This window comes from Salvelinus alpinus, chromosome 36 (assembly GCF_045679555.1).
Source record: "Salvelinus alpinus chromosome 36, SLU_Salpinus.1, whole genome shotgun sequence".
NCBI classification, from domain to species: Eukaryota; Metazoa; Chordata; class Actinopteri; order Salmoniformes; family Salmonidae; genus Salvelinus; species Salvelinus alpinus.
Window position 1 is genome coordinate 15197602 of NC_092121.1, and position 24796 is coordinate 15222397.

The window sequence follows — 24796 nt, forward strand, 5'->3', positions numbered from 1 at the left end:
AACTTTCTTTTCGTTTTTGGGAGAGGTTTGTCTTGTAGAATAGAATACAACATAACTTTCAGGTGTAGGAGCTAGGGGCTAGGGGTTAGGGGCTAGGAGCTAGGGGCAAGGCACTGAGCTTGTTTCAAGACTGAGGGTGGACAGGTGAGTGTGTGCCACTCTCATGTCCTCAATCTCGGTCTTCACACACCTCAGGTCCTTAGTCATTCTTTGTAACATCTATAGGGGAAGAAACTCAATTCAATTCAATTGTCTTCATTCCTTCCTGAGAGGCAATTATTGACACTGAAATTAAAGAATATTGGACGAAACACAACGTTTGTTTTTAAACTTTGAAGGTATGTCAATTTAAAGGCGTGTCTCACCTCGGAAATGTCCCGTTGCTGGTTTTCTTTCTGTTTCATAATTTCAATCTCTCTCTGCAAGACACACACATGCAACAAGTCAGATAACCAAATGAATATGTCCATCAGGCTTGAGGTCAATTCCATTTTAATTCTAGTCAATTGAGAAAGTGAACAAAACTCCAATTTAAATGAAAAAAATTCATAATTGAAAAGCATAAGAGAATTGGAATTGGAATTTTAGTGTACTTCCCTGAAGTGATGGAATTAAAATAGAATTGACCCCAACCTATTTTCGGTATGCTCTCTCTCTCTTCCCCCCTTCTCTCACTTTCTCTCTCTCTCTCTCTCTCTCTCACCAGTATAGTGTCCATTTGCATTTTGAAAGCTGAATTCATGATAGGAGTTCCATGCTGTAGAAAGAGATTCAACAAGTCCTTATTGGACAATCAGGCTCATAACTTCAATGCTACATTCACCCAATCAAGGCATAGATAATAGACATGAAACAAACAGTAGGGCTAAGTACAGTATTAGACAGATGAAAAACAGGTCCTACCGTAGTCTTTTGAGTCAGATCAGGTCGAGGGTCAGGTTGAGTCGGTCGGGTCATCAGATTAAGGTTCATAGTGGGGAATGCAGTCGAAAACAGGAATACTGCTGGGAAGACATCGTAGTACTAGTTATACAGAGGACATCTAGTTGATTAGGAGGACATTTAGATGTGTAAACATGTGATGTAGCACTCACCGAAGGTCAGAAGAAAGGGGAGGAGGAAGAGCAGGATGGCAAACCAGGAAGGCAACCAGGAAGGCAACCATGAACGGGCTACAGGGGGAAACACATAGAGCCAAAGCTAATACTAATGCTAACAAACAAGGCACAAGCAGAGAGGAAAAGCTAACGCTCAGCTAATGCTAACAAACAAACTACGAGCATAGAGAACAGCTGTCTCTGTTGTCTCTCGTACACAAACACATACATATTGCACTCACTGCAAATAGCATCGGTCCTTGTGCCAATTCCACTAGAGAAGCTCCTGCTGGAGCATGTCCTAAGCCTTTGTGGCTCATCAGAGCAATAGCCAGAGCTGTAGCTCATGCTCGAGAAGCTCAGGTTGGGCTCCAGGGCCACACTGGGGGCCACACTAGGAAGAGACAGGAAGGTCTGCCTTCTCTGGGTGGCCCTCAATGTCGGAGCCAAGTCTGACATAGGGAGGGAGAGGGGAGAGGCAGAGAGAGGGAGATAAGGGAGGTTGAGTATTTTAGACATATACAGTATATTGTGTATACATATCCAATTATTTCAGATCGACACAAATGTCTAATCCAAGCAATGGGGTTAGAGGGTAGGCCTGGTCCCAGATCTGTTTATGTTGTCTTGCCAACTCCTATGGCCATCGCAATGGCGTGACAATGACCACAGGAGTTGGAAGGACAGAACAAACAGATCTCAGACCAGGCGACTAGTCGACACAAGGGGCTAATAGACGTTGGCAATGTGAACACCAACTAGCTAGGACAGGAAGTGATGTCTGCAGTACCAATGTCATCAGCATTGATGTTTTGCTCATTGGTGAAGTTGGTGGCACTGACAGTGCTGCTGGCCTGACTGGATTGGGAAGAATCCTTATGTCCCCCAGTTCTCTTCTTATTGAAAACCCTGAGAGGGACACACACAGTTTTAACATTGTTCTAACACTACCGTTCAATACAAAAAAGATCACAAGCAAGATGAACTCATACACATAATCACCTGACGGGGCTCTCCCTGTAGGAGATGCAGGAGGAAGACTCATCATCGGAGGACTGGTTATAGTACCCTCCGGTTACTAGCCTCGCGCTTCTCCTAGGCATGACTGAGAGAGTAAGATTTATTTATTTATTTCAAATTAGCCTACTTTTAAACAAATAGGTCTACTGACTAAAACCAGGCATTTTATCACAGATATAAATAGCCTTCTACTTACCGGAGTCTTGCAATCATAGGCTACAGTCATTTTCGCAGTCTGTAAAATCAGATGTTGCAAGAGCAAGTGAAACTTTGCAAATGAGCCACTGTGTTGAAAACTGCAATTACACCGTTATTTACATCGTTGCGTAGAAGGAGCCCAGGGCACGTCATAATCGGCTCTCTGCGCGCTCTGGACTATTTGATTGACGGGCAGTGCGATCCCTACCCTAAACCCTAAACCCTAACCCTAAACTTAACCCATACCCTAACCTTAACCCATAACCTAACCCTTACATTAACCCTTTTAAATTTCAACTTCATTGGGGTATGTCCCAAGGATCCCGGATAGCGCTGATCCTTGATTGACAGCGGTCCTCCCGCTCATTCGTCTCCAAATGTCCATTGATTGTTCGAATAAGTAACCCCATGAGTTCATTTTATTTATTTATTATGTTTATTTAAAAGGGACCATGCACTATTAATACTAATCTCACAAGAAATTTTATGCATTGTAATTTGAATTATATTTAGCCTAGCTAAACAGCTCATTAGGCTTCATCTCCCTGGCCCCGGCAGCTGAACAATAGCCTTCATCTTTTCGGTTTATTGGAGTCTCATTATACAAATTGTAAGCCTATAAGCTACTGTAAGAGGGAACATGTGCCAGCCAGGGTGAAATAAATAAGCACAAAAGACACTGTATTTTTTGTAGTCAATTATTATTTAAAAAATATATTTGTTTGTAATAATACTTTTGGGGGGGAGTAGGCCTAGGCTTTTGGGGGGGAGTAGGCCTAGGCCTTCTATTGCAATAAAAGGCTTTGGCTACGGACTGGGCTGAAATTAATTAGATTTCTTCTCAACATCTCACTTCGTCATGACAACCGTTAAAGAGCCAAAACCCCGTGTTTGTCACCACTGCCGCGGCGCTCCACTCTCAACACCAGTCACCGCCAGCAACAGAAAAAGTTTTTTATGAAGTTTCATTCTTGAGAGAACCGGACCGCACCGGACTAGTCACCCCAGAGCGATGCACCGCGCAATTCACTGTTGTTTTCTAGACACCGTTTGAGGAGCAGCATACAGACAAGAAAACGTTTTTGTGAAAGAAAAAGCTGGCTGACAAACGTGCTGTGGTATCAGGTAAGTTTTATTATTTTTGCATTGTGTTATTTAACAACTCTTGAGAATAATTAAGGCATCTGATTTAATAACTGATTAACTTTGAATGCAAATCTTAGCCTAAATATTGGCTACTGAAATATTGCATTCCAATGTCAAACTCACATAAATGTGTAACACAATGCAAATGACACTTCCAATATTCTGTAGTGCACTTTTCCTCTAGTGTACCCTACCTGTCATAACCAGGGCACACTGGTATACTGACTAGACTACTGCCTAATATATGGCAGTGTGTGTCAGGGGGATGAAGAAGACAACCAGGAGCCAGAAACGTCCTCTCATTCAGTTAAATCTACAGTCAACGACATGTCACATATTACCCTATTACCTTAAACTATATTAAACAAGTAGTTTTGAATCATATTATCTTTCAGCAGGGTAGGGTAGCCACTTTTAACTTTGTATAACAAAGCTCTCTGTAACAGTTCTAAACCACAAGACTTGTTGGTTGGGGAAAAACGTCATGGATTGAACTGGAGGCCAGTCTTGTAAATAGTCTGTCTCCTATAAAGTGCTCTTTTTCCTCTCACTTCCTTTTCTGATGATTTTGTCTCTTTCCCAACAGTCAAATCTCCTACACCAGTGTTTTTTAAATGTTGGGCCTGGTCCCACTGGAGGGCTGCAACTGATTTCTTTCAGGTCTGGATCCTGGCACAATAAGCATTGGAGTTGGAGACAGCAGAATCACTATTCCACCATTTTGTTAGTCAGTCCTTCACCCAGCATAAGCCATGTTCAGCCTGTCAGAGCTGGCCTCTCTGAGTGAGCGTCAGGGCAGCTCCAAGCTGCTGAAGCCCTGGTGGGAGGTCTTCATGGAGTACCTGGTGGTGCTGATGCTCATGGTATCTGTGTTGTCAGGCACCCTGTTGCTATCTCGCGACAGGGTGGTGTGTCTCCCCCTGGACCTCACTACCACCCCTACTAACCAGAACACCTCCTCCAGCAGTGGTGCCGTACCTCAACCCCAGCCCCCTAACAGGCCCCCCACCAAACCATCCCCCCTACCAGCCAGCCCTGGGACCCCTGCTAGGGGCAGACGCACCCACCTGGACTACCAGCAGTACGTCTACATTAGCCAGGTGTGCTACCATGAGGCCCTGCCCTGGTACTCCCGCTTCTTCCCCTATGTGGCTCTACTCCAGTCCCTGGTGCTATTGGCCAGCGGTTGCTTCTGGTTCCACTTCCCCCTCACCTCCGCCCGCATAGAGCACTTCCTGACCATCCTGGCCAAGTGCTGTGAGTCTCCCTGGACCTCCCGCGCCCTGTCCCATGCTGCCCGCCAGGAGGAGGGAGGGGAGGAGACAGGCCCCCAGGATCTCCAAACGCCTCCTCCTACTCTCCTGTCTTCACCCCCTGTACCCCGCAACCGCCAGTCCAGCCTGGACTCGGGCACAGACAGCCCCCTGCTGGTGAGATCGGATAGCGCGTCCACTGCCGCCCCTCCCTCGCCCTGCCCCTCCACTCTCTCCCGGACTTCCTCCCTGTCCTCCATGTCTCTGTCCCGGGCCCGTGTCCCGGCTTCCAAATCCCCTGTGGTGCTGGATGGTTCACGGCAGGTTGCCAGTTTGGACCGGAGTGACGGGGAGCAGGCCAGGGCACTGTTCGAGAGGGTGCGCCGCTTCCGCTCCCACTGTGAGAACTCTGAAGTCATTTACAAGGTCAGGGGTCATTTACTGAACGTGTCTGAACTCTTTTTTGATATATCTGTTTACCATACCACACCTTCACATTCACTATCCCTGTTTTCTCCTCTCTCCTGCTGTAGGTGTACTTGGCCCAGACGGTGTTCAAGCTGCTGCTGGTGGTGCTGATAGTGGGCTACACCACTCCTCTGATGAGCTCCATCTCGTTCACCCACACCTGCCTGCCCCAGGCCCATGCCCTGACTGGCTACAGTGCCTTTGAGTGTACCCATGCCCTGGCCTCTGTCCTCCACAAGTTGCTGCTGGCCTACGTCAGCCTGGTGGGGCTCTTTGGCCTGCTGAGCATCTACACCCTCAGCTGGATCCTCCACAGGTCTGGATAGCAGATTAGTGGCAACATTTTTATGAGTGTTGTGACTGTAATTTGCATTTTATTTTCCCATCTATTTTAATTTGCTCTGCAGCCAGTGGTATAAAGTACTTAATTAAAAATAATTTAAAGTACTACTTAAGTAGTTTACTTTACTTTACTATTTATATTTTTTACTAACTTTTACTTTTACTTCTCTACATTCTTAAGGAAAATAATGTACTTTTTACTCCTGACACCCAAAAGTACTTGTTACATTTCGAATGCTTAGCATGAAAGGAAAACAGTCCAATTCACGCAATTCTCAAAAGAACATCCCTGGTCATCCGTACTGCATCTGGTTTGGCAGACTCACTAAATACAAAATGCTTCATTAGTAAATGAAGTCTGAGTGTCGGAGTGTGCCCCTGGCTATCCGTAAATGAAAAAAACTAGAAAATCATGCTGTCTGGTTTGCTTAATATAAAGACTGTGAAATTATATATACTTTTACTTTTGATACTTAAGTATATTTAAAACCAAATACTTTTAGACTTTTACTTAAGTAGTATTTTGCTGGGTGACTTTCACTTTTACTTGATTCATTTTCTATTAAGGTATCTTTACTTTTACTCAAGTATGACAATTTGGTACTTTTTCCACTACTGTCTGCAGCATATTACACTCTTAGTACCTTTGTTGTTAACTATACAGTGCTCTGTTTGTGGTTGTGCACCCCTCAGCTCCCTGCGTCAATACTCCTTTAACAAACTGAGGGAGCTGGGCTCCATGAGGGATGTCCCTGACTTATGTAATGACCTGGCCTTCCTGTTACACATGGCTGACCAGTACGACCCCCTACTGGCCCAGCGCCTTTCCGTCTTCCTGTCACCCGTCAGCGAGACACGCCTGCTGGAGGAGAGCCTGGAGAGGCGCTGGGGTGCCGAGAGGCTGCGCTCCATGACCACGGTCGACCCAGAGGGACGGGCCCTACTGCAGTTGGTTGCCCTGCCGCGCCTGCCCCCCGCCCTCTTCACCCTCAGCCAGCTGGTGGTGCTCAAGCTGGAGCTCATCTCAGACGCCAAGCTCCCCGCACAGGTGGCCAACATGACCTCACTCAGGTGAGCCATATAGCCAACAATGAAGCCACCAAATATTAGAATAATCTACATGCAATATACACTTTATAGAAGTGTTTGGCTTGGTGTGTTCTAGACAAGGGGCTTTAACTGTTTTATATGTCACAACAGGGAGCTTCATTTGTACCACTGTACTGCAGCCATGCAGCCTGGTGCCCTGGTGGTTCTGCAGGAGCGTCTGGAGGTCCTGCACCTCACCTTCACCCAGGCTGCAGAGATCCCTGGCTGGGTCTACTCTCTCCGCGGCCTGCAGGAGCTGCACCTTTCTGGCCGGCTGGGCTGCGAGGGCGGGGTGGGCCGTGGCTGGGCCCTGGGAAGCCTCAGGCAGCTCCGTCACCTCCGGGTGCTGGTCCTGAGGGGCATGCTACAGCGTGTGCCCGGGGAGCTGGGGGAGTTGGCAGGGAGCCTGGTGAGGTTGGAGATCCACAACGAGGGCTCCAGGCTGCTGGTGCTGACGGGCCTGCGGCGTGTGGCCGGCCTGACCGAGTTGCAGCTGCAGGACTGCCACCTGGAGCGCCTGCCCTCTGCCCTGCTGGCCCTCACCAGCCTGCGCACCCTGGACCTGCAGCACAACAGCCTGCGCACCCTGGAGGAGCTCCTAGGGCTGGCGCACCTCCGCCGCCTCTCCTGCCTCAGGCTGGCCCATAACCGTGTTCTGGCCCTACCGGCTAGTGTTGGTGTACTGCGTGCTCTGGAGCTCCTGGACCTGGGGTACAACCAGCTCCAGAGCCTTCCCCCGGCCCTCTTCAACCTCCACCACCTACGTCGCCTCCTACTGGCTGGAAACCTGCTGGACGAGCTGCCAGCAGATGTAGGGGCGCTGACATTTCTCACCGAGCTGGACCTGAGTGGGAACAGGCTGGAGAGCCTGCCTCCAGAGCTCTTCAGTCGCTGTTTGGAGCTGCGGAGCCTGAATGTATCCCACAACTCCTTGGGTTCCCTGCCTCCAGGGCTGAGCAACCTGAGCCAGCTGTCCCGCCTGGACCTGCGCAGCAACAGTCTGGAGGAGCTGCCCATGGAGCTGGGCTGCTGTTCAGGACTGCATGGAGAAGGTCTGCTGGTGGAGGACTGGCTGCTCCATGCACTGCCACGACATGTGAAGGAGTTCCTAACCCAGTCTGGCTCTCATACCGGCAAATCCTTAGAATCACACTCCCGTCCAGACTCAGATAGCTTCCCCTACTTCTCGGCTACCCAGTGGAGTTTCTCCTCCGCTCTGGAATCACGGATATAGAACTGGAGATTAATATTGTCTAACCATTCATAGAATACATTCAACATCTTGTAGTGTTTGTATTGTTTCGGACAATTCATATATTTTTTACTGCTTGTTTTATTTCTGACATTTAATTTTTTACCACCTATTTTTCTTCTTGACCACTCTTTTCTATATTTATCACTTGTTGAGTTTGTGGGGTACATCACTGCAGAGCTGACACATCCACAATCTTCCTAGACGAAAGTTCATAGACTTTGCTGCAGTAAAATGTTTGATACCTTATGTCCCTGTACAGTTTATATAACATCCATATACGTAACCCTATGGAAAAACTGAGAAGTCTTTGCTTCCACTTTGAGAGTCCTCTATTCATTTAATTTCAAGGTAAAAACAGTACTTTGAAGGAGGCTGCATAAGACTGGATGAATGCATGTCCTGCTACACTGGATTAGACATTGACATGAAACAATTGTTATTATCTCCATGGCGGAGCTCAGGGATCCCTCCACAGGCTTACTGAAACTCTGGGCTTTCTGGGACTTGTTTGTCTGAGGAGGACAATACCCTGAGCTTCAATGAGCTTATGAAGTTTAAAGGCCTAAACTGTACATGTGGAAAGACTGAAATTGGACACATTGACTTAAACGACCAATAAGATTAACATGAACATTTATTCCTACTTGTTTTGCACATATTTAATCTTCAAAAAACTCAAATTAATCTTACTAGCATAGGGTGCAACCTTTTGTGAAGCTAACACTGATGTGAAACTAATACAATAGTGTGCTTGTTCAGAACATTACCACTTTATTCTGACTATCGAAATTATTAAAACTTGTTAAACTTTTTTGTACGACTAATAATATTAATTACAGTACATGCCCTTATTGGTGCTGATTGGGACTATGTTATCATAACACCTGCAACGTAATACAAAACACATTCCAATGAATCTTTGCAAAAACATTTGCCCCTTCGGGACAAATACATTTTATTGAATAAAGGAAGTGTGTGTGTGTGTTCTACTGTACACAAGACCATGGTCAAACTTATTGACTGAATTAATGTAATAAACTATGAAAGTCCCGCCTACTTCCTGGATCATGTACCATAATGTTTTAAAATGAGATTCAACATTATATCATAATATTCATAAAAACGCGATCATTTATGATATATGTAAAATTATATCTGTTTTCATGGCTTAATTTACTTCTGCCCAATACGTTTTTATAAGGTATTAGATTACAAAATAGAAAACGCAATCGGAAATGATAATGAAAGACAACAGGCGATTTAAGATTTGTAGACTTTGCAATTTGTCAAAGTAAAAATAAAACGCGTTTTTAGGAGCGCAAATGCGAATCGAGCTATTGCACACGCGCACTTCACAGAGTAGGCGTTCCCTAACGGAAATATGCAGATGGGGGCTAGAACAGGCTAATAGGATCTCGCTAGTTCGTGCTTGGCGCTTGCCCACTATTTCCCATTGGAAACGACAGGCTGTGGTCTATCTTGGTTAGTTATAAAAGATCTTCGGCAGCAGTGCCTATCGTCACTAATGATTGACAGCTTGACTTAGCCAATCGTGATACGATTACGAGTAGTTTCGTCAAATTGACACGTAAAACAAACCAATGATATTGCTATATTTAGTGGAGGCGGAAGTTCTGGCTTGTCCTATAAACTGAGGCCTCTCCATGTGGTTTTGAGGAGCATTTTTCGGAGGTTGAATTGTAACATCACTGTGAGGTAAGACGGTAGCTAATATTGCTTATTTCTGTATTTTTGTGTGAATATTCTGGTTGTTGTAGTTGTATTAGAAATTACCAATAACTTTTGATGGTTTTTGGATAAGTAATATATTAGCAAATTCATTGTAAGCAGTGTTAGTTCTGAGCAAGGCATCTGGGAATATGGAAGGCTATTTTGCTAGCTAGGCTAGGACTAACGTTAGCTAACCAAAACCGGTCTAAGTCTTCCGAAACTTGGAATTAGCCACGTGTGAATGAACATGTTGTGTAATTTGGACAATAGTCGGCTTAGTTCGATAGCTCGCTACATTGATAGTTTTATTAGTTAAGGTTAGCTAAATTACTAGCAGTTATGGTAGCTAAGTAGGTTGGCCTAAGCTGTGTGCGGCAAAGAAGGCAGAGTCGATTCATTACGTTGTTTGCGTTAACGTAACATCCGTATAGTAACGAGTAAAGTCAGAGATATCTCTGTTAAATAGCTACGGAGCTAGCCAATCCCAACCCTTGTTGACGAAACCTTTGAGTTGCTTACCATTTATTACAAATTGCTAACTAGCAAGCATGGCCCCTGGTTTTGTTTGTAATACATAATTGAGCTGTTTATTTTGCTGTTGAACGTGGATAGTTTGCAACTAGATAACAACTTAACTCGATAGTAATGTCTTAGCTAATTTGAGACGTTAACTGCAACTGTCAACGTCATGATTTATTTAAACGTTATGATGGTTTGGTGTTACTGAATGTTAACTTTAGTGGGCTCTAGACTAACGTTACCTTAGAATATTGCTTATTTCCATTGTAAGTAGTTAGATAGTGGGGATGTTAGTCTGTTAACCACTAAATCTCCTGATTGAATACATATTTTTATAAAAAAATATGGTCTTGGGGACAATATTTAGTCAAAAGCAAATGGTGACAACTAGTGTGAATGACCAGCCATTATCCCCCCCCCCCCCCCTTCTAAAACGTATTTCTGTAGTCAGAATGGCTGAGAACGATGCTGACAATGAGCTGCTGGACTATGAAGAGGATGAGGAGCCTCAGGGAGCCCCAGAGACGGCTGCCCCAGCAGGCAAGAAGGAGGTGAAGGGCTCCTATGTCTCCATCCACAGCTCTGGCTTCAGGGACTTCCTGCTCAAACCAGAACTGCTCCGCGCGATTGTTGACTGTGGCTTTGAGCATCCGTCTGAAGGTGAGTGCAATGGGTGGATGAGTGGCATAAATGGAGGTCATGAATAGCTGCGTGGCATGTCTGGATACAATGGAGTGCATGTATAGATGGCTGAGTGTCCATGGTCATTGGGTGTTGGTGGACTTTTTTGTCAATTACAATGTGTGTTATGGTAAACAATGGCTTTTTTGTTTGGATAAAGATGGTGTACTGACCAAATGTCTCATTGTTTTCCAGTTCAACATGAGTGCATCCCTCAGGCCATCCTGGGAATGGACATCCTGTGCCAGGCTAAGTCTGGTATGGGCAAGACGGCAGTGTTTGTTCTTGCCACACTACAGCAGATCGAGCCTGTGGATGGACAGGTCAGTATCTGCACTCTGGAATGTCAAGTTTCAAATATTTGTTATGCATAACCCACAGGTGATCTATTAGCATCAAATACTACCATTTCCTCTAGGTGTCAGTTCTAGTAATGTGCCACACACGAGAGCTGGCCTTCCAGATCAGCAAAGAGTACGAGCGCTTCTCCAAGTACATGCCCACGGTCAAGGCAGCCGTGTTCTTCGGGGGCCTGTCTATCAAGAAGGATGAGGATGTGCTGAAGAAGAACTGCCCTCACATTGTAGTGGGAACCCCTGGCCGCATCCTGGCCCTCATCCGCAACAAGACCCTCAACCTAAAGAACGTCAAGCACTTTGTCCTGGATGAGTGTGACAAGATGCTGGAGCAGTTGGGTGAGTCCTGCTTATTATTCTGGTCCTTTTTGGAAATGCTCCTTTCTCTTAACTTTTAATTCAAGCTGTTTTTGTTATGTACCCCCCTGAAATATGAATTCTAGCAATTGCAATCTTGAATGTAATGTGTGAACACGGGTTTTCCCCTGTGGAGATCTGTTATAACATGTAGACTGAGCAAAATGAGTGTCTTGGTACTTGGCTGTTCTGGGGGGTAGTTTGAGACTTGGCTGTTTTATCCATGGTCCCATTTCTCTTGTTTCAGACATGAGGCGTGACGTACAGGACATCTTCAGGCTAACTCCACATGAGAAGCAGTGCATGATGTTCAGCGCCACCCTCAGCAAGGAGATTCGACCGGTCTGCCGCAAGTTCATGCAGGATGTGAGTGCAGGGGGTAGTACTGCCACTTCATGCGGTTATGGACTCCAAATGCTGTTTTACAAACAACTGTCTTCATAGAAAAGGAGATTTTTGTGGTTCTGAAGTGACATGCTCTGTCTCCTGTAGCCCATGGAGGTGTTTGTAGATGATGAGACCAAGCTGACGCTGCACGGTCTGCAGCAGTACTACTGCAAGCTGAAGGACAGCGAGAAGAACCGCAAGCTCTTTGACCTGCTTGATGTGCTGGAGTTCAACCAGGTAAACCCACACACTATTGGTATCATTTTTATCCCTGTAAAAAGGTAGTCGTGTTTGTGCTGTTTCCTTGTGAATGTTTGCTATAGTTCTGTAATGTCACCTGTGTACCTCTAGGTGGTGATCTTTGTCAAGTCAGTGCAGCGCTGTGTGGCGCTTTCTCAGCTACTGGTGGAACAGAACTTCCCTGCCATTGCCATCCACAGGGGCATGGCTCAGGAGGAGAGGTCCGTCTCTGTCGCTTACATGCACGCCGTTCTCTCACACAACTCCAATTAAATGGATTCCCAAATGCTGAATTTATGCAGCTGAAAGCCTCAATTAACTCAACACATAGTTGCCTTCAAAGGGCAGCCTCTACATCTAGTAATATCTATAGCAGCTGTGTTAATCCTCTGACTGTCTATCCCCAGGCTGTCCCGGTACCAGCAGTTCAAGGACTTCCAAAGGCGGATCTTGGTAGCCACCAACCTGTTTGGTCGAGGGATGGATATCGAGCGGGTCAATATTGTCTTCAATTACGACATGCCTGAGGACTCAGACACATACTTACACAGGGTGAGTCACAGAACTGATGGATGCTCAAACACCTTTCTTCTGGTAGTGAATGGTATTTCCAAATACCTATTTCAATGATTGCACCTGACTATTTCATCAACTTGTCATTGGCCTCTGTAGATCTCCCTCTAAAGGCTCATATATTCTTTGAGTTGTCACTCCCATCTGACTCTCTTGCCCCTCAGGTGGCCCGTGCTGGGCGGTTTGGAACCAAGGGTCTGGCTGTGACCTTTGTGTCAGACGAGACCGATGCCAAGACTTTGAATGACGTGCAGGACCGCTTTGAGGTCAATGTGGCCGAGCTGCCAGAAGAGATCGACATTTCCACTTACAGTAAGGCTCTCTCCATCCTTATACATGCAGCCTCCCATGGAGGTTTCTCCATTCAAACGGACATTACTTGTTATTCTTGTAAGTTGAGTCATAGTTATGTCTTTCTGTCAGTCTGCTGGCAATTGTTTAATTCAATGTTAAAGGGGAGTGAATGTAGTGAAGAGTCTAAAATTGACTTGGCTATCATAACAAATGTCATTGTGCCCTGTTGTGCTTGGGGTATGCAACATCTGTTAATCATTAGTACTCTAATGCTGGGCCTGAAAGGTCAGAGGGAAAATGTCAGCTCATTGAAACGCCCAAGATAAATGCCTGGTATAATAACTTATTGAGTAATGGTGGTGACTAGAGAGAATTGGACTGCCACGTAGGGCTGTCCTCCACAAAAGTCTTTGCCGCTCAAGTCATCTGTTCTTTCGACCAATTGTTTGGTCGATTTTTTTAGTTTTTTTTACGGGCTTGTCTGATGCTTTAAGCCAGGTGTCAAACTCATTCCATGGAGGGCCTAGTGTCTGCTGGGTTTTGGTTTTTCCTTTCAATTAAGACCTTAACAACCCGGTGTAGAGTTCCTTACTAAACAGTGACCGTGATTGATGAATTAGGTCCAAGGGAGGAGAGAAAGCCCTTAAACCCATTCCAGAGGGAAGAGTGTTTGACATGTGCTTTAAGCACACATTTTGATGAAATATCAAATCAAAGTATATTTGCCACGTGCGCTGAATACAACAGGTGTAAACCAATGACTCAGGAGCCAGCGTTCCAGTACCTGACCATCCTCCTGCTGGCCTTCACAGATTCTGCCATTATGCTCCTGAAGTTGCCACTAATACGTTACACCAGGGGTTGGCAACTTTCCCCCCCCCCCCCATGTGGAATGCCAATTTAGTCAATTTCTACCGGTTTTGTGTGCCAGTTAAGGGTTTCATATGCCCTTTTTTATGGAACAGCGGTAATAAATTATATACAAATATATGAGTCACTTCTATTGCCAACTATGTAAAAGATGGAAACATTGCAGCCTGCAGATAAAAAAATATTCTGATTGTTTAAATATCCTATGAATCACATTGTTGCAGACATGCCTAGCCAAACTCAAAACATTATCAATTGGGTCCTGCCCGACACGTGCGCTAGCAAACTTGACACATTATATAAAATATTCTGGGCCCCTGTTTTGCTGCACCAGTGAGCTCTGAACAGAAGCCACTGTAGGCTATTTGCGCAAGGGATAAGAAGTAATCAGGAAGGCTTATTTTGCCATTTCCACTAGATCAGAGCATGATATTTTTCCCTTTTACTCAGTGGTTATCAAGAGGGCAGGAAAGATTTTTCAAATACATTGAGTAACTATTGTCATTCTCAATGTATGTAAACAGACTTTGTTTACATGCTGTTTGAGGTTACTTTAAAGCTCCAACTCATTAGTGGTGGTGAGTTACGCCAATCAGAAATGCAATCGTATCCCCAAATGGGCTTATTTTTATAGGTCTACATTTGCAAGCAGGCCAGGTAGCCTTAGGCCTAATTCTATACTCAACATTGACAGGAGCACTTTAAACAAAAGACAATTACTAAATGGAATTAAATACATCTAAAGTTGTTTCTCACAAGTGTAGCCTTGGTTGTGCGCACTGACAGTGAGAACAAGACTGCAATAATAAATACATTAACAGAAATTATGTAAATCAATGGGAAATGTACTACTTGTGATGGGGAATTGATGGACACTAACAAAGGGCTAACGATTCACACAATGAATGTGCACGAATTGGCGGGAGAGCGCATTCTGGAGAGGTGTTTTGTGCCTCTTCGCCACAATCCCCTTGGACTGTGCCATGCCTGTGGCCTCCAGTGGATTAGTCCACTGAGACATGCATGAATCTCAGGTTTCTTATGTGCCATAAAGACAAATGTGGGGTCAGCCCTGAACTGGGTAGGTCTTAGTGAATGGAGACCCCATACATATTAACCTGTGACAAGCTGAATGCCCAGCTGTTGCTTATGGAAATGGTCTTCAGAACAGTGTCTCTTCTCTCCTTTCTCACCCACCACTTTTTTTTTCTCTCTAGTTGAGCAGTCCAGATGAGTCCTCCATCCGAGAAGAAATGTTCCCTAACCCTGAATCTCTGTCCTTGTTTGGATGAAAAACCCTCCTCGCTGTTTTATTTTAAGCTCTGTTCCTTGACTATGTTTACCAAGTTTTTTATTTGAATGTATCATTGGGTGTTTTCCGGTTTTAAATTTGTTGTGGTTTGGTCAATGAAATTAAAACTTTTGATAAAATTCCAATTTCTGGTGTAATTTTGACTGATTACATGTTACTTACAATGTGCACATTATGCAAATCTTCAAATTACTTTTATTTTAATTTTTTTGCTAGTTAAATAGGACCATCAATTCCGCTTTCAGATTGCATGCAATCTTACAAAACGTTGGGCCAAATCTAAAACGCAACATCAGGAAAGTGTGAAGGGCTTCTTGGAAGTTACTCTATACTGTGAGTCCCAAGCATGTGGTGGTTGTACGCTGGCTCACTGTCACAGCTAGGAAATCTAGGCACAACTCAATTCTTTGTAAGGGCTCGTAAAAGGAGGGGCCATCACGGCTGATTTGGAAGAACCATATTGTCTGTCTGCTGGTGCATGATTGACCCCAGTGATCATGGCTCTATTAATGGGAGCGGGACATCTGCGGCATCCTTCCATTGGGTAATCGCATATCTGCCTAATAGAACATTTTATTTATACAGTAATCAAAAGGTTATAAGCGTCTATCAAATAAAACCTTTTAATGCTAATTGGCCACATCCCTGTATAGTGTTACAACCATATTTCCCCAGCTATCTTTAGTGAAACCGGGTTGTGACTAAAGGGAGTATAGCCGTTGATCATCCCACGGTTTCATTACACGACGGTGTCTTGTTTAGAGCCCTGACTGTCTGAACATTAACATGCATTGCTTGCGGTATGGTTTTGGAAGCATAGAACCGTTATCAGCGAAATTATTTTCTAAAACAAAGGTTAAATTGATACCTTTTTAATAGGGTCAGGGTTAATGTTCCCACCAGACCACATCTCCATGTTAGTGTTTACGGGCAACTGTGCGGATTATCTATCTAGCGTGCTCCGAACATGTGGATGAGTAGCTTTGAGGCATCCATACATAGCTGGGTAGATCTGTGAAACTGCTAAAGAATCTTATTCGAATGACTTTCTCGATGGTGAAAGATGAGGGCCATATGTTTCGAAAGCTGTATCGCAAGCAATCCGACGTTTCTAAACGGTAAAATGCCACATCGGGATTGTAGTTCACATGAGCCATTTGTGGGCGACGCTGAGCACTGTAGGGAGAATGCCGACAGTTTGGGAGCTAGGAGTGCAGGCGTGACATTTGTAGCGGTTTAGGAAAGCATTTTAGCTAACTCTTTTCCCAACATGCCACGTTGAATTATTCTAACCTGCCATGAAAGTCACTTCCGGTTGTATCTGTACTAGTCAGAACTGTGTGTGCACTTTTTTTTTGGGGGGGGGGGGGTAATACATCAACATCCAGGGTGTTCGTGAAACATTTTTTATTCCAAATGCAGCATGAACTCAAATAGCCAGTAAATCAAAGTCAGGACAAAACCAGATATTTGCCTCTACAAGTTTTCAATCACTTGTTCAATAAAGCATAGAGATGTCAAATGACAGTGTGCTGTGCCCACATCACAGAACCCAGACTTGCTCAGTGCTAGCTATACATGGACTTGTTATAAGTTAACTCAAATGGATTGGCATGTACATGGCAGAAACTCAAACAAGGATGCATCTGTACATAGCTGCTCTATAGTGTCCAGTTATAAAACCAAATACTTCTAAATCACAATCTACATAGGTAAGAGTGATGGCAGTGTCTAACCAATCAGAACTTCCATTTTTATTTTAAAGTCAATCACCTAACAGGCTGTGTGCGGCAACTATGAAAGCCTGTTCCAACCTAAAAGTTGTACCAAATGTTGAATCATAGAAAAATACAAATCAACACTTAAACAAGGCAAGTAAAAAATCTCATGGGCTTCAATACTTGAATCCTCTACTTTTCATAGTCAGAGGGAAAAGCATGTGAATTACACATCTTTTAGTCTGAGATATACCACTCCGATTAAGTCATGAACAAGGCGCATTAATTATCAACCCGTCTTAATAGGGGAGAATTTAGTCATTCTAAAGAGGTCCATGTCTCACCAATACAGAATCTTAACCTCCAACTTCAGACAACTGTTATGCTAATCTCTTCGAGGTGCTATAACAGACTACTGACACATGTCCATGCAATTGTAACTGCTGTAGTGCTGATCCCTTTGTAGTGTCCTCATGTATGCTTCAGTCTCTAATGAGCATGATGTTATCGTCGACATGTCAACCTTCAATGGCAGAGAGCAGATTTAGACGCCACAAACATAAAGCAACATGAGTAGGAGTTTTGTGGAGTATTGTGGATCAGTTGCTAGATTACAGGCCAGATTGAGTCAAACGGTCCCGCCCGCTAGTTACAAATATGTTTACTTCAAATGCAGGCATTTTTATTTTTATAACAAACCAGAGGGTGGCTGAGGTTCTTTCTACCCCTCAGTCAGGATTGTAATTTGCTTCAAATCAGCAACACGACTTCTCAATGCCAGAATCAGAGGCTTGTTCTGCTGGCGCTATGTTAGATGTCTCACTTTTTCAGGGCTGAGTAAGAAATGGAGACTGGTCCAACTGTGTAATGACTTATCACACACACAAAGCCTCAGCCAACAGGTTCTGCGCCAGTCTGCCTCTAACCATAACATCTCTCCTTGGGGAGTTGTCTTCGTCCACTATTGCTCAGGTAATGTGGCTGTTTGATTACAGTGAACACTGGTGTGACCAGGGGTTAAGTCCCAGACCTCCTGAAACTCCCCTCTCTCTGCTGACAGATCTCAGCTGTTTTGTCTCTCTCAGGGCCCTCCGGTCATGCCGCTCCAAACATAGCATCGCTTCTCTCATTGGCAACCACTGTGTCATCGTCTCTGTCACAACAATAAATATCATTACAAATTCAAATGTCCCTTCCAGAGCATTCTGTGGAGGCTCCATCTTCTGTCCCACAAAAACTGTCTTTTAGTGTCTTCATTTGGTTACGCAAATAGCAGGTATAGGAAATCTACTGGATAAGTCATTCTGTTTTCTTGAGAGTCTGATTCTCCTTCTACTCAAACCAGACCTGCTTGCCATTGACAGGCCTACTCTATGCTGGCAGTCACCATGAAATGTGACACCTTACCATCCCAAGTCCACAAGTCTACTGGGTGTGTGTGCAGCAGCTGGGTTGGAGTCTGCATTGGGTGTGTCCCACCTTTTTCCATCGTTCCCACAGTGCGGGTTCAGTCCCAGAGTACAGGAGTGCATGGGGAGTGACAAAATGGTGGCCGGACAAATCCATGTTTGTCTATTTACACACTTTGGTGATACCGGTTGATGAACCACAATGGACCGGGTGTCTACTCTAAGGCCGGCACTAGTCACTCATCTCTGTCCAGGATGCAGATCAACCAATCAAATTCCTTCACCCAGGCCTCCCAAAACATGCTCCAGGAGGGTGGTGGGGGATCTTTGCATCTGGCTAGTGTCTACTCAAAGATACTCTTAGGGCTACGTCTCTATCAGGGGCTTGGCTGGGGGGGTAAAGTGATGGGGAGCGAGTGAGGGATTTGAGGGGGACACTAGTCGGTGAACTTGTGTGTGTCTCCGTAGAGCCACTGCTGGGGCGGGAGGGCAACCTCGTTCAGATGACTGCACTTATCACTGCACTTGCAGGACTGCACGAACATGACGGAGTGGTCGAAGTGCTCGCCATCAGGGCAGGCAAAGGTCACGGAGGCGGTGCGTGTGCGGCGGGGCGAGCAGCAGCGACCGTCCACACACACGCCGCAGTAGTTGGGCCGGTAGAGACGTGTGCTGCGGCAGCCAGCATAGGACAGACGCAGGGGCTCTGGGGCCTTGTGGGTACGGGAGCACTTCCTCCCTTTCTATGGAGAAGAGAAAGAGCCTGGGTTAGTCACTGTACAATCCCAGTGAACCACAACTGCAGTTTTTATGCTGGCACAAGGAGAGAAAATCTGAGGAAAGGTCAAAACAAGACCAGGGCTAGAGGGGCATGGTGATGGTATGGGTGGGTGGGCATCCAACAGTTATGAGGTGGCATAGTGTCACATTAACGCCCCAACAACTCTCAAAACACAGAGAGAACATATTAAGACAGGTGCCTAACAACCAGACTCATCAGTGAATCACTGCTCTGGTGAGATGTAGAGAGGGAGAGTGTTTAAGGGTGTTGCATGAAACGAGAGAAAGCGAGGGAGTGGGAGAATAGAGAGCGCTTTGCGTCATACACACAAGGGCCTATTATCACCTCAGAGACCTGGGCAGAGTGGGAGCGGTTGGTAGCATGGTGGATGTGGCTACATGTTAGCTCCCACAGAACTCAAGGATAAGAGTCTCTACATTCCACTGTCACAACTATTTGGTGCCTTGTACTGTTGGTCTTTAGGTCTTCTAATTATGCTTTTTCCATTCACAGTTCAGTTGAACTTGTTCCACAGCAACAGTACTGTGAATAGAGTGGGCTCAGACCCACACTGGGGGAGCTTGCCAGAGGGAGGGGCACTTAATTCATATGGATGTGACCTCGTGGGCACACCCCTGTCCACACAGTCTCCTAAGGTTTAGACTGGGATGCAGGCATTGACCTAAATACATGTACCTACAATGTATGAAGGCAGGGGGACTATTAAATGGTTGCCACACCAAAATGGTGACCGCTGCAATCCCTTCCTTAAAGGTGGACTGAACTTCCTGAATTAGCCTCGGTTTCAATTCTCCTCATTAGGAAATGCGACTGAGAACGAGATTTGGGTCATGGAGGAGTGCTTTGATGTGGGTGTCTCGTGTGTGTAAGAATGTGGGAAGAGTTTGTACTTTCACTCTGTCAAAAACAGTACACAGTTAGTCACTCACTCTTCTAGCCCATGGGTTCCCAATCTTTTTTACTCCAGGGCCCCCTTTTTCACATAAAAAAAGTCAGGCCCCCCCCCTTTATTTTTGAAATGATTGTTTATTGATTTAGCCTATATTAAATACACGACCAGCTTTATTTGGTTTAACGTGAAGGACTTAGGAAAATGTTATTTGAACGTAATTTCCTTCAATTCTCTGTAGTTTAACAAGACTCTTGACATCTTTTTGATGATAATCATAATAGATCAGGAAAATAAGTTCTAGACCCGATTTCCCCAAATGTTATTCCACTACCAAATGTGTTTTTTGGTATTTATATGAACTCAATTTAATTATACATAATTCTCTTTTAAACAAAGTGAATAGATCAATTGATTGCGACAGTCGCACATTGTATAAGATTACTTCTCAAGCGAAGTCCAATTTCTTTGACTCCTCGACTTTAGAAGGTCGTAGCTCCGCTTCTGAATGTCATAGAGCCAAACCAAATATATTCCCATGTGCATCAGTCAAGTGTTCCTCTGGCATTTTACCACTTGTTTCTAGCCTAAAGTGTCACCGATGTATGCGTCATCTCAAATCAAGGAATGTCCCACGCCCCACCACGAAATGTTGGCGCAACTTATGGGGGGCCGTGACCCATAGGTTGGGAACCCCTGTTCTAGATAACGTGAAACAGTCTAACCACGTCTTGTCTGGAAGTAGCCTAGACTAGCTAGCAAGCTAGCCAACTTCTTTTGCCAATTAGCTTCAGCTGGCCAGTGTGCTAGTTGTGGCTAGTTAAGGACCGTCAAATTACACAATGTAAATGGGACAATATTTTCATGTCGCACATCTTTCAGTTGTCTAATTAAATGCTTTCAATATATGTATATTCATTTCTACAGCTTATAATTAAATAAAATTTGGGGCTGTTGACATTTTAAAATATTGTCGCATATACATTGTGTGATTCACTGGTCCTTAGCTAGCCCCATAGTGATATTGAATGTCAAACCAAATTTACCTTGGGCAATACGACCGGGGATGCGTGCAGCTGGGTTCCAAATTGATGATTGCTGTGGGCAAGATTGAAATAAACCCAACCCAAAAAACCTGTCGTGGTACCCTTCATTTGTGACATGCCATTTTCCCCTAATTATCTCACAAATCTCAGTTTGGGACGAGACTGACTTTATGACCCAAATTATCCCATTTATACTTTGTAGTCAATTTTGACACGAGTAAATGTTTGACTAATATCGATGCCACATAGACTGTTTACTACAAGATGTTTACTACAACACACACACACACACACACACACTTTACCTTGACGGGGATGGACATGGAGCTGCAGGGCCGGATGTTGCACAGACGCGTCTCCTTCACAAGCTTACACCGGGCATTGTCATTGGTGACACGAGAGGACACGGCCATCCCACAGCTGCGTGAGCATTGGGACCAGCTCGTGGTCTGGACCACACACTGCCCTCCAAACTGCCTCCATGCTGGACGGAAGGAGAGAGTGGGGGAGAGAGGACCAGAGGGAGAGGCACAGAGAGATGTAAGCACACTGGCCTCATTCACAGAACAGGCAACACTGACGCATAGAGGAGGGTGATTACAGAGAAGGAAAAGCTGGACGACAGAGGTATATGCTGGGAGAGAGTGGTGTGTGTGCCTCTGGTGCACAAGTAGTCAGTGGAAAACATGGCGCACTGACACACACACACACACATGCAGGGGAAAGGCTAGGAGTGCACAGTGGGTCTGTTTGTGAGTCGGGGGCTAAAACACAAACATAGCGTTTACTGCAGGGAGGAAACAGACGGCACTCTAAGGCAACATCACGGCGCCCTCTCTTACCCGCCAGGTGCTTGTGCCCGCGCAGCTTGTCCCACTTCTTCTCTACCTCCACCAGCTCGTTTCCCATGGTATCCTTGGGTTTGTAGTGGTACGGCTTGGGGTATGGTTTGTAGGGGTAGGCAGGGTAGGGCATGAAGGGGAAAGGCGGGTAGGCTGGAGGCAGTGCGTGCCGTTGTACTGGGGGTACAACGGATGAGCCCTTGTGGCAGTCGATACTGAGACAGCACTGCCCAGGCACCTTGACCAGGCGCGGCGCAGGGCAGGAGGGCGATGCCAGGGGCACATGGCTGGGGCACAGGGGCACGCAGCCCACCGCCCCGTCAATGCACGTACACTGGTGCTTGCAGCCAGCCTGGAAATTCTCCCCGTTCTGGTAGATCCGTCCGTTGTATTCGCAGGAGCGACCCTCGAGCTTCGCTGTTAGGGGAGACAGATAAAAAAGGATAGACTTAATGTCTGTATGTAGAAGGCTCTGAGGTATCACTAGCCTATGGCCATGCCTTTGGTTGTATTGCTTAAAACACAATGAGTTCAAGTTGAGTGAGGTAATGAACAAAGTGGAGGAGAGGGACAACAAAGACAAAGGAATAGAGAGAGAGAATGGGCACATCAACAAGAAAGGTCCAGAACTAATTGTGTATTAGAAGTAGGAAGTGAAATGACAGTAGAGGAGGTAGACACTCTATCCCTAGTTTAATGAAGGAGCCTCTATTCTTAGTCCTGAGTGGAATTTTGACTTGTTTACAATGTCGTTCCGCTTCAGTCCCTCTGCGGGACTTCCATACAACACCCCGAAATACCCTCCTTTATATAGAACCCCCCCCCCCCACACATAAAAATACCCCTGTGTTTGTGCGCATGCGGCAAGACACAGAGCTAGATAAATACATTCTGCCCCCTGCTCTCAGCAGTGTGGCTCAGGAAGATGCTCTCTTCTAAACATGGCACCAGTTTCAAACCCCAGATCCATATCAAAGATGACCGACATTCACTTTTCATTGAATCCATACAACCCCAGACTAAACTCAACCCTCATGAACCCTGACAACCCCGTTTGTATTGTGTACATACCCCTGCAGATGCCATGAGTGTGGCCCACATCATTGCCATAGTTACACTCCAGACCCTTGTGGTGGTCACAGGGGTGTGAGTCGTGGCAGTCCTGGTTGAGCTGGGCAGCACACACCTTACAGCAGCCACAACCGTCAGGTACAGAGCTGACCCCCGGGGGACAGGAGGGGGGGCCAGCCGGACACTCACACATCACAGGGCAGCCAGCACTCACCTACAGGGGGCAGGTTGGAGGGAATGATGCAATACAGAGGATTGAAAAAAGTATTTCAATGAGGGCCGTTCATAGCCTAAACATTAATAGAACGAGGAACTGTTTGTTTCAAGTGGAGTCAGGCTACACAGAGCACAGATCTTCAAAGTGTGTTTGGCTTAAATATTCACTAAATACCCAGTAGCACCAACCCTCCGGGACACTTTCCCACCCTCTGTTGCTGTCGCCTTCCTCTTGGCAGGGATGAAAGAGAAATTCAATGTGACCCCATCCCTGAGTCCCAACACCACAGCCCCCCCATAACCCTGATAAAAAGGTTTTGGGTCAGCCTGTCTACAGTTGGATAAGACTATCCAAAGTATACCTCTGCTGCCATGCCATCCTGGGCCAGGGGGATTGAGTGGTGGGGCCTAAATTGTTTCCGCACAGCAGGTTCCATCTATTTCCAGACCTGAATGTGTCACTTTTCATCTCAGTTTGGGAGCCCTAATTGGGTCCTTGTGTGCCACTGGGGTTTAAAGGGCAGTAGTGGTCCATTATTCCAATGATATTCAGGAACCCAGGTAAAACATGAGCACTTGAGTCAGGTTAACATCGTCTGTCATGTGATGCATTAGAGTCAGATAACTACGCTGTTCCTTTCTGTCTCTATCTTAGTGTATAGAAGACACTGTGGTCAACATCACTTTCATTACAGAGTACAGTACCCTACTTCTTTTTCTGGAAACAGATTTTAGTAGTGGGGTGGCCCCATCTGGCCATAAATGTTCACTGTAAAATGTAAAACGACAGCATTTACTCAACTGTAACATCAAATTCACAGTGCCTTCACATTAACGCTATATTCAGAGACCCAAAGGGTATTTCTTATTACGCTGAAGATAGAGGACCAGTACGCTTGTCGGTGGTGCAGTCTGTTGACTACCCGCCACTGTGCTGACAAGAGACCGAACCGACACGTGAACTTCTATTTACAATGTTTACACAAGCTTGGCTGAAGCCAATATAGTACAAAAACATTTCATACACTTACCAAGGCAATAGTCGTCATTTGAAACAGAACAAGCAATACTAACGTCCTCATGTTGTCAAATGACAATTGAATGAAAAAATAAAGAAAATATATATTCTGTCACAAGAAGATAATTGTTGTTTTAGTCCACGAACAAAACCCCACAACGGGAACTGTCAAACAAGGCGCAGTAATTCCAAAATTAATGTGTAGTGTTCTTCATAGAATATCAACACCTGCACATTTCAATCGATTAATTTTTGCAGCTCGGTTATATATTACCCCCGTGCTTTTGTTGCAGCTCCGCCTACCACAGTCGGTCTAGCCAATTAAGAGGCGGGCATGAGGCCAGGGTATTCCAAACCGGGAGGAGGGGTTTGAGGCGTGGCCAAATATGAATGCGTTCATTCATAAAAAAAATGAAATCTGAATTACTACATTCCAAAGAGGACCTGGCTTTTGGTGTTTATTTATTTATGTTTGAATTAAAATAATATTATTGATGCTTTTAAGTTGTTTTCACACGCATACCTCTGTCCAGCTGTTGTTTTGTGAAAGGCAAGATAAATATACTCAGCTGGCTAGTGTGTGCTACATTAATACTG

General features: G+C 45.3%; 3 protein-coding genes across 3 annotated transcripts; 2 read left to right on the plus strand and 1 right to left on the minus strand.

Annotated features, from left to right (window-relative positions):
- The first annotated feature begins 3150 nt into the window (after positions 1 to 3150).
- Positions 3151 to 8867, plus strand: LOC139565066 (volume-regulated anion channel subunit LRRC8D-like). Its single transcript, XM_071385097.1, has 5 exons — positions 3151 to 3440; positions 4048 to 5140; positions 5248 to 5498; positions 6218 to 6595; positions 6725 to 8867. The coding sequence occupies exons 2-5, from the start codon at positions 4214 to 4216 to the stop codon at positions 7845 to 7847; spliced, it is 2679 nt and encodes an 892-aa protein (XP_071241198.1). The 5' UTR covers positions 3151 to 3440; positions 4048 to 4213; the 3' UTR covers positions 7848 to 8867.
- A 519-nt stretch (positions 8868 to 9386) lies between these two features.
- Positions 9387 to 15313, plus strand: LOC139564805 (ATP-dependent RNA helicase DDX39A-like). Its single transcript, XM_071384644.1, has 10 exons — positions 9387 to 9584; positions 10566 to 10778; positions 10995 to 11122; positions 11218 to 11494; positions 11760 to 11878; positions 12005 to 12136; positions 12251 to 12360; positions 12547 to 12691; positions 12877 to 13024; positions 15094 to 15313. Exons 2-10 carry the CDS (start codon positions 10571 to 10573, stop codon positions 15108 to 15110), a joined length of 1284 nt encoding a protein of 427 aa, XP_071240745.1. The 5' UTR covers positions 9387 to 9584; positions 10566 to 10570; the 3' UTR covers positions 15111 to 15313.
- A 1265-nt stretch (positions 15314 to 16578) lies between these two features.
- Positions 16579 to 24466, minus strand: LOC139565201 (CCN family member 1-like). Its single transcript, XM_071385354.1, has 5 exons — positions 24213 to 24466; positions 22966 to 23179; positions 21895 to 22311; positions 21358 to 21536; positions 16579 to 19058 (listed from the first exon to the last, which is right to left on the minus strand). Exons 1-5 carry the CDS (start codon positions 24261 to 24263, stop codon positions 18753 to 18755), a joined length of 1167 nt encoding a protein of 388 aa, XP_071241455.1. The 5' UTR covers positions 24264 to 24466; the 3' UTR covers positions 16579 to 18752.
- Between the last annotated feature and the right edge of the window lie 330 nt (positions 24467 to 24796).

Bases quoted from the DNA above. Each gene is read 5' to 3' on its own strand.
- LOC139565066 (XM_071385097.1), top strand. From the start codon at position 4,214: ATGTTCAGCCTGTCAGAGCTGGCCTCTCTGAGTGAGCGTCAGGGCAGC. The intron at 5,141-5,247 runs GTCAGGGGTCAT...CTCCTGCTGTAG, and splicing joins ACTCTGAAGTCATTTACAAG to GTGTACTTGGCCCAGACGGT. The intron at 6,596-6,724 runs GTGAGCCATATA...ATGTCACAACAG, and splicing joins GCCAACATGACCTCACTCAG to GGAGCTTCATTTGTACCACT.
- LOC139564805 (XM_071384644.1), top strand. From the start codon at position 10,571: ATGGCTGAGAACGATGCTGACAATGAGCTGCTGGACTATGAAGAGGAT. The intron at 11,495-11,759 runs GTGAGTCCTGCT...CTCTTGTTTCAG, and splicing joins CAAGATGCTGGAGCAGTTGG to ACATGAGGCGTGACGTACAG. The intron at 12,361-12,546 runs GTCCGTCTCTGT...GTCTATCCCCAG, and splicing joins GGCATGGCTCAGGAGGAGAG to GCTGTCCCGGTACCAGCAGT.
- LOC139565201 (XM_071385354.1), bottom strand. From the start codon at position 24,263: ATGAGGACGTTAGTATTGCTTGTTCTGTTTCAAATGACGACTATTGCC. The intron at 22,312-22,965 runs GTATGTACACAA...CTCCCCTAACAG, and splicing joins CACTCATGGCATCTGCAGGG to CGAAGCTCGAGGGTCGCTCC. The intron at 19,059-21,357 runs GTAAAGTGTGTG...TCTTCTCCATAG, and splicing joins CCATGTCCATCCCCGTCAAG to AAAGGGAGGAAGTGCTCCCG.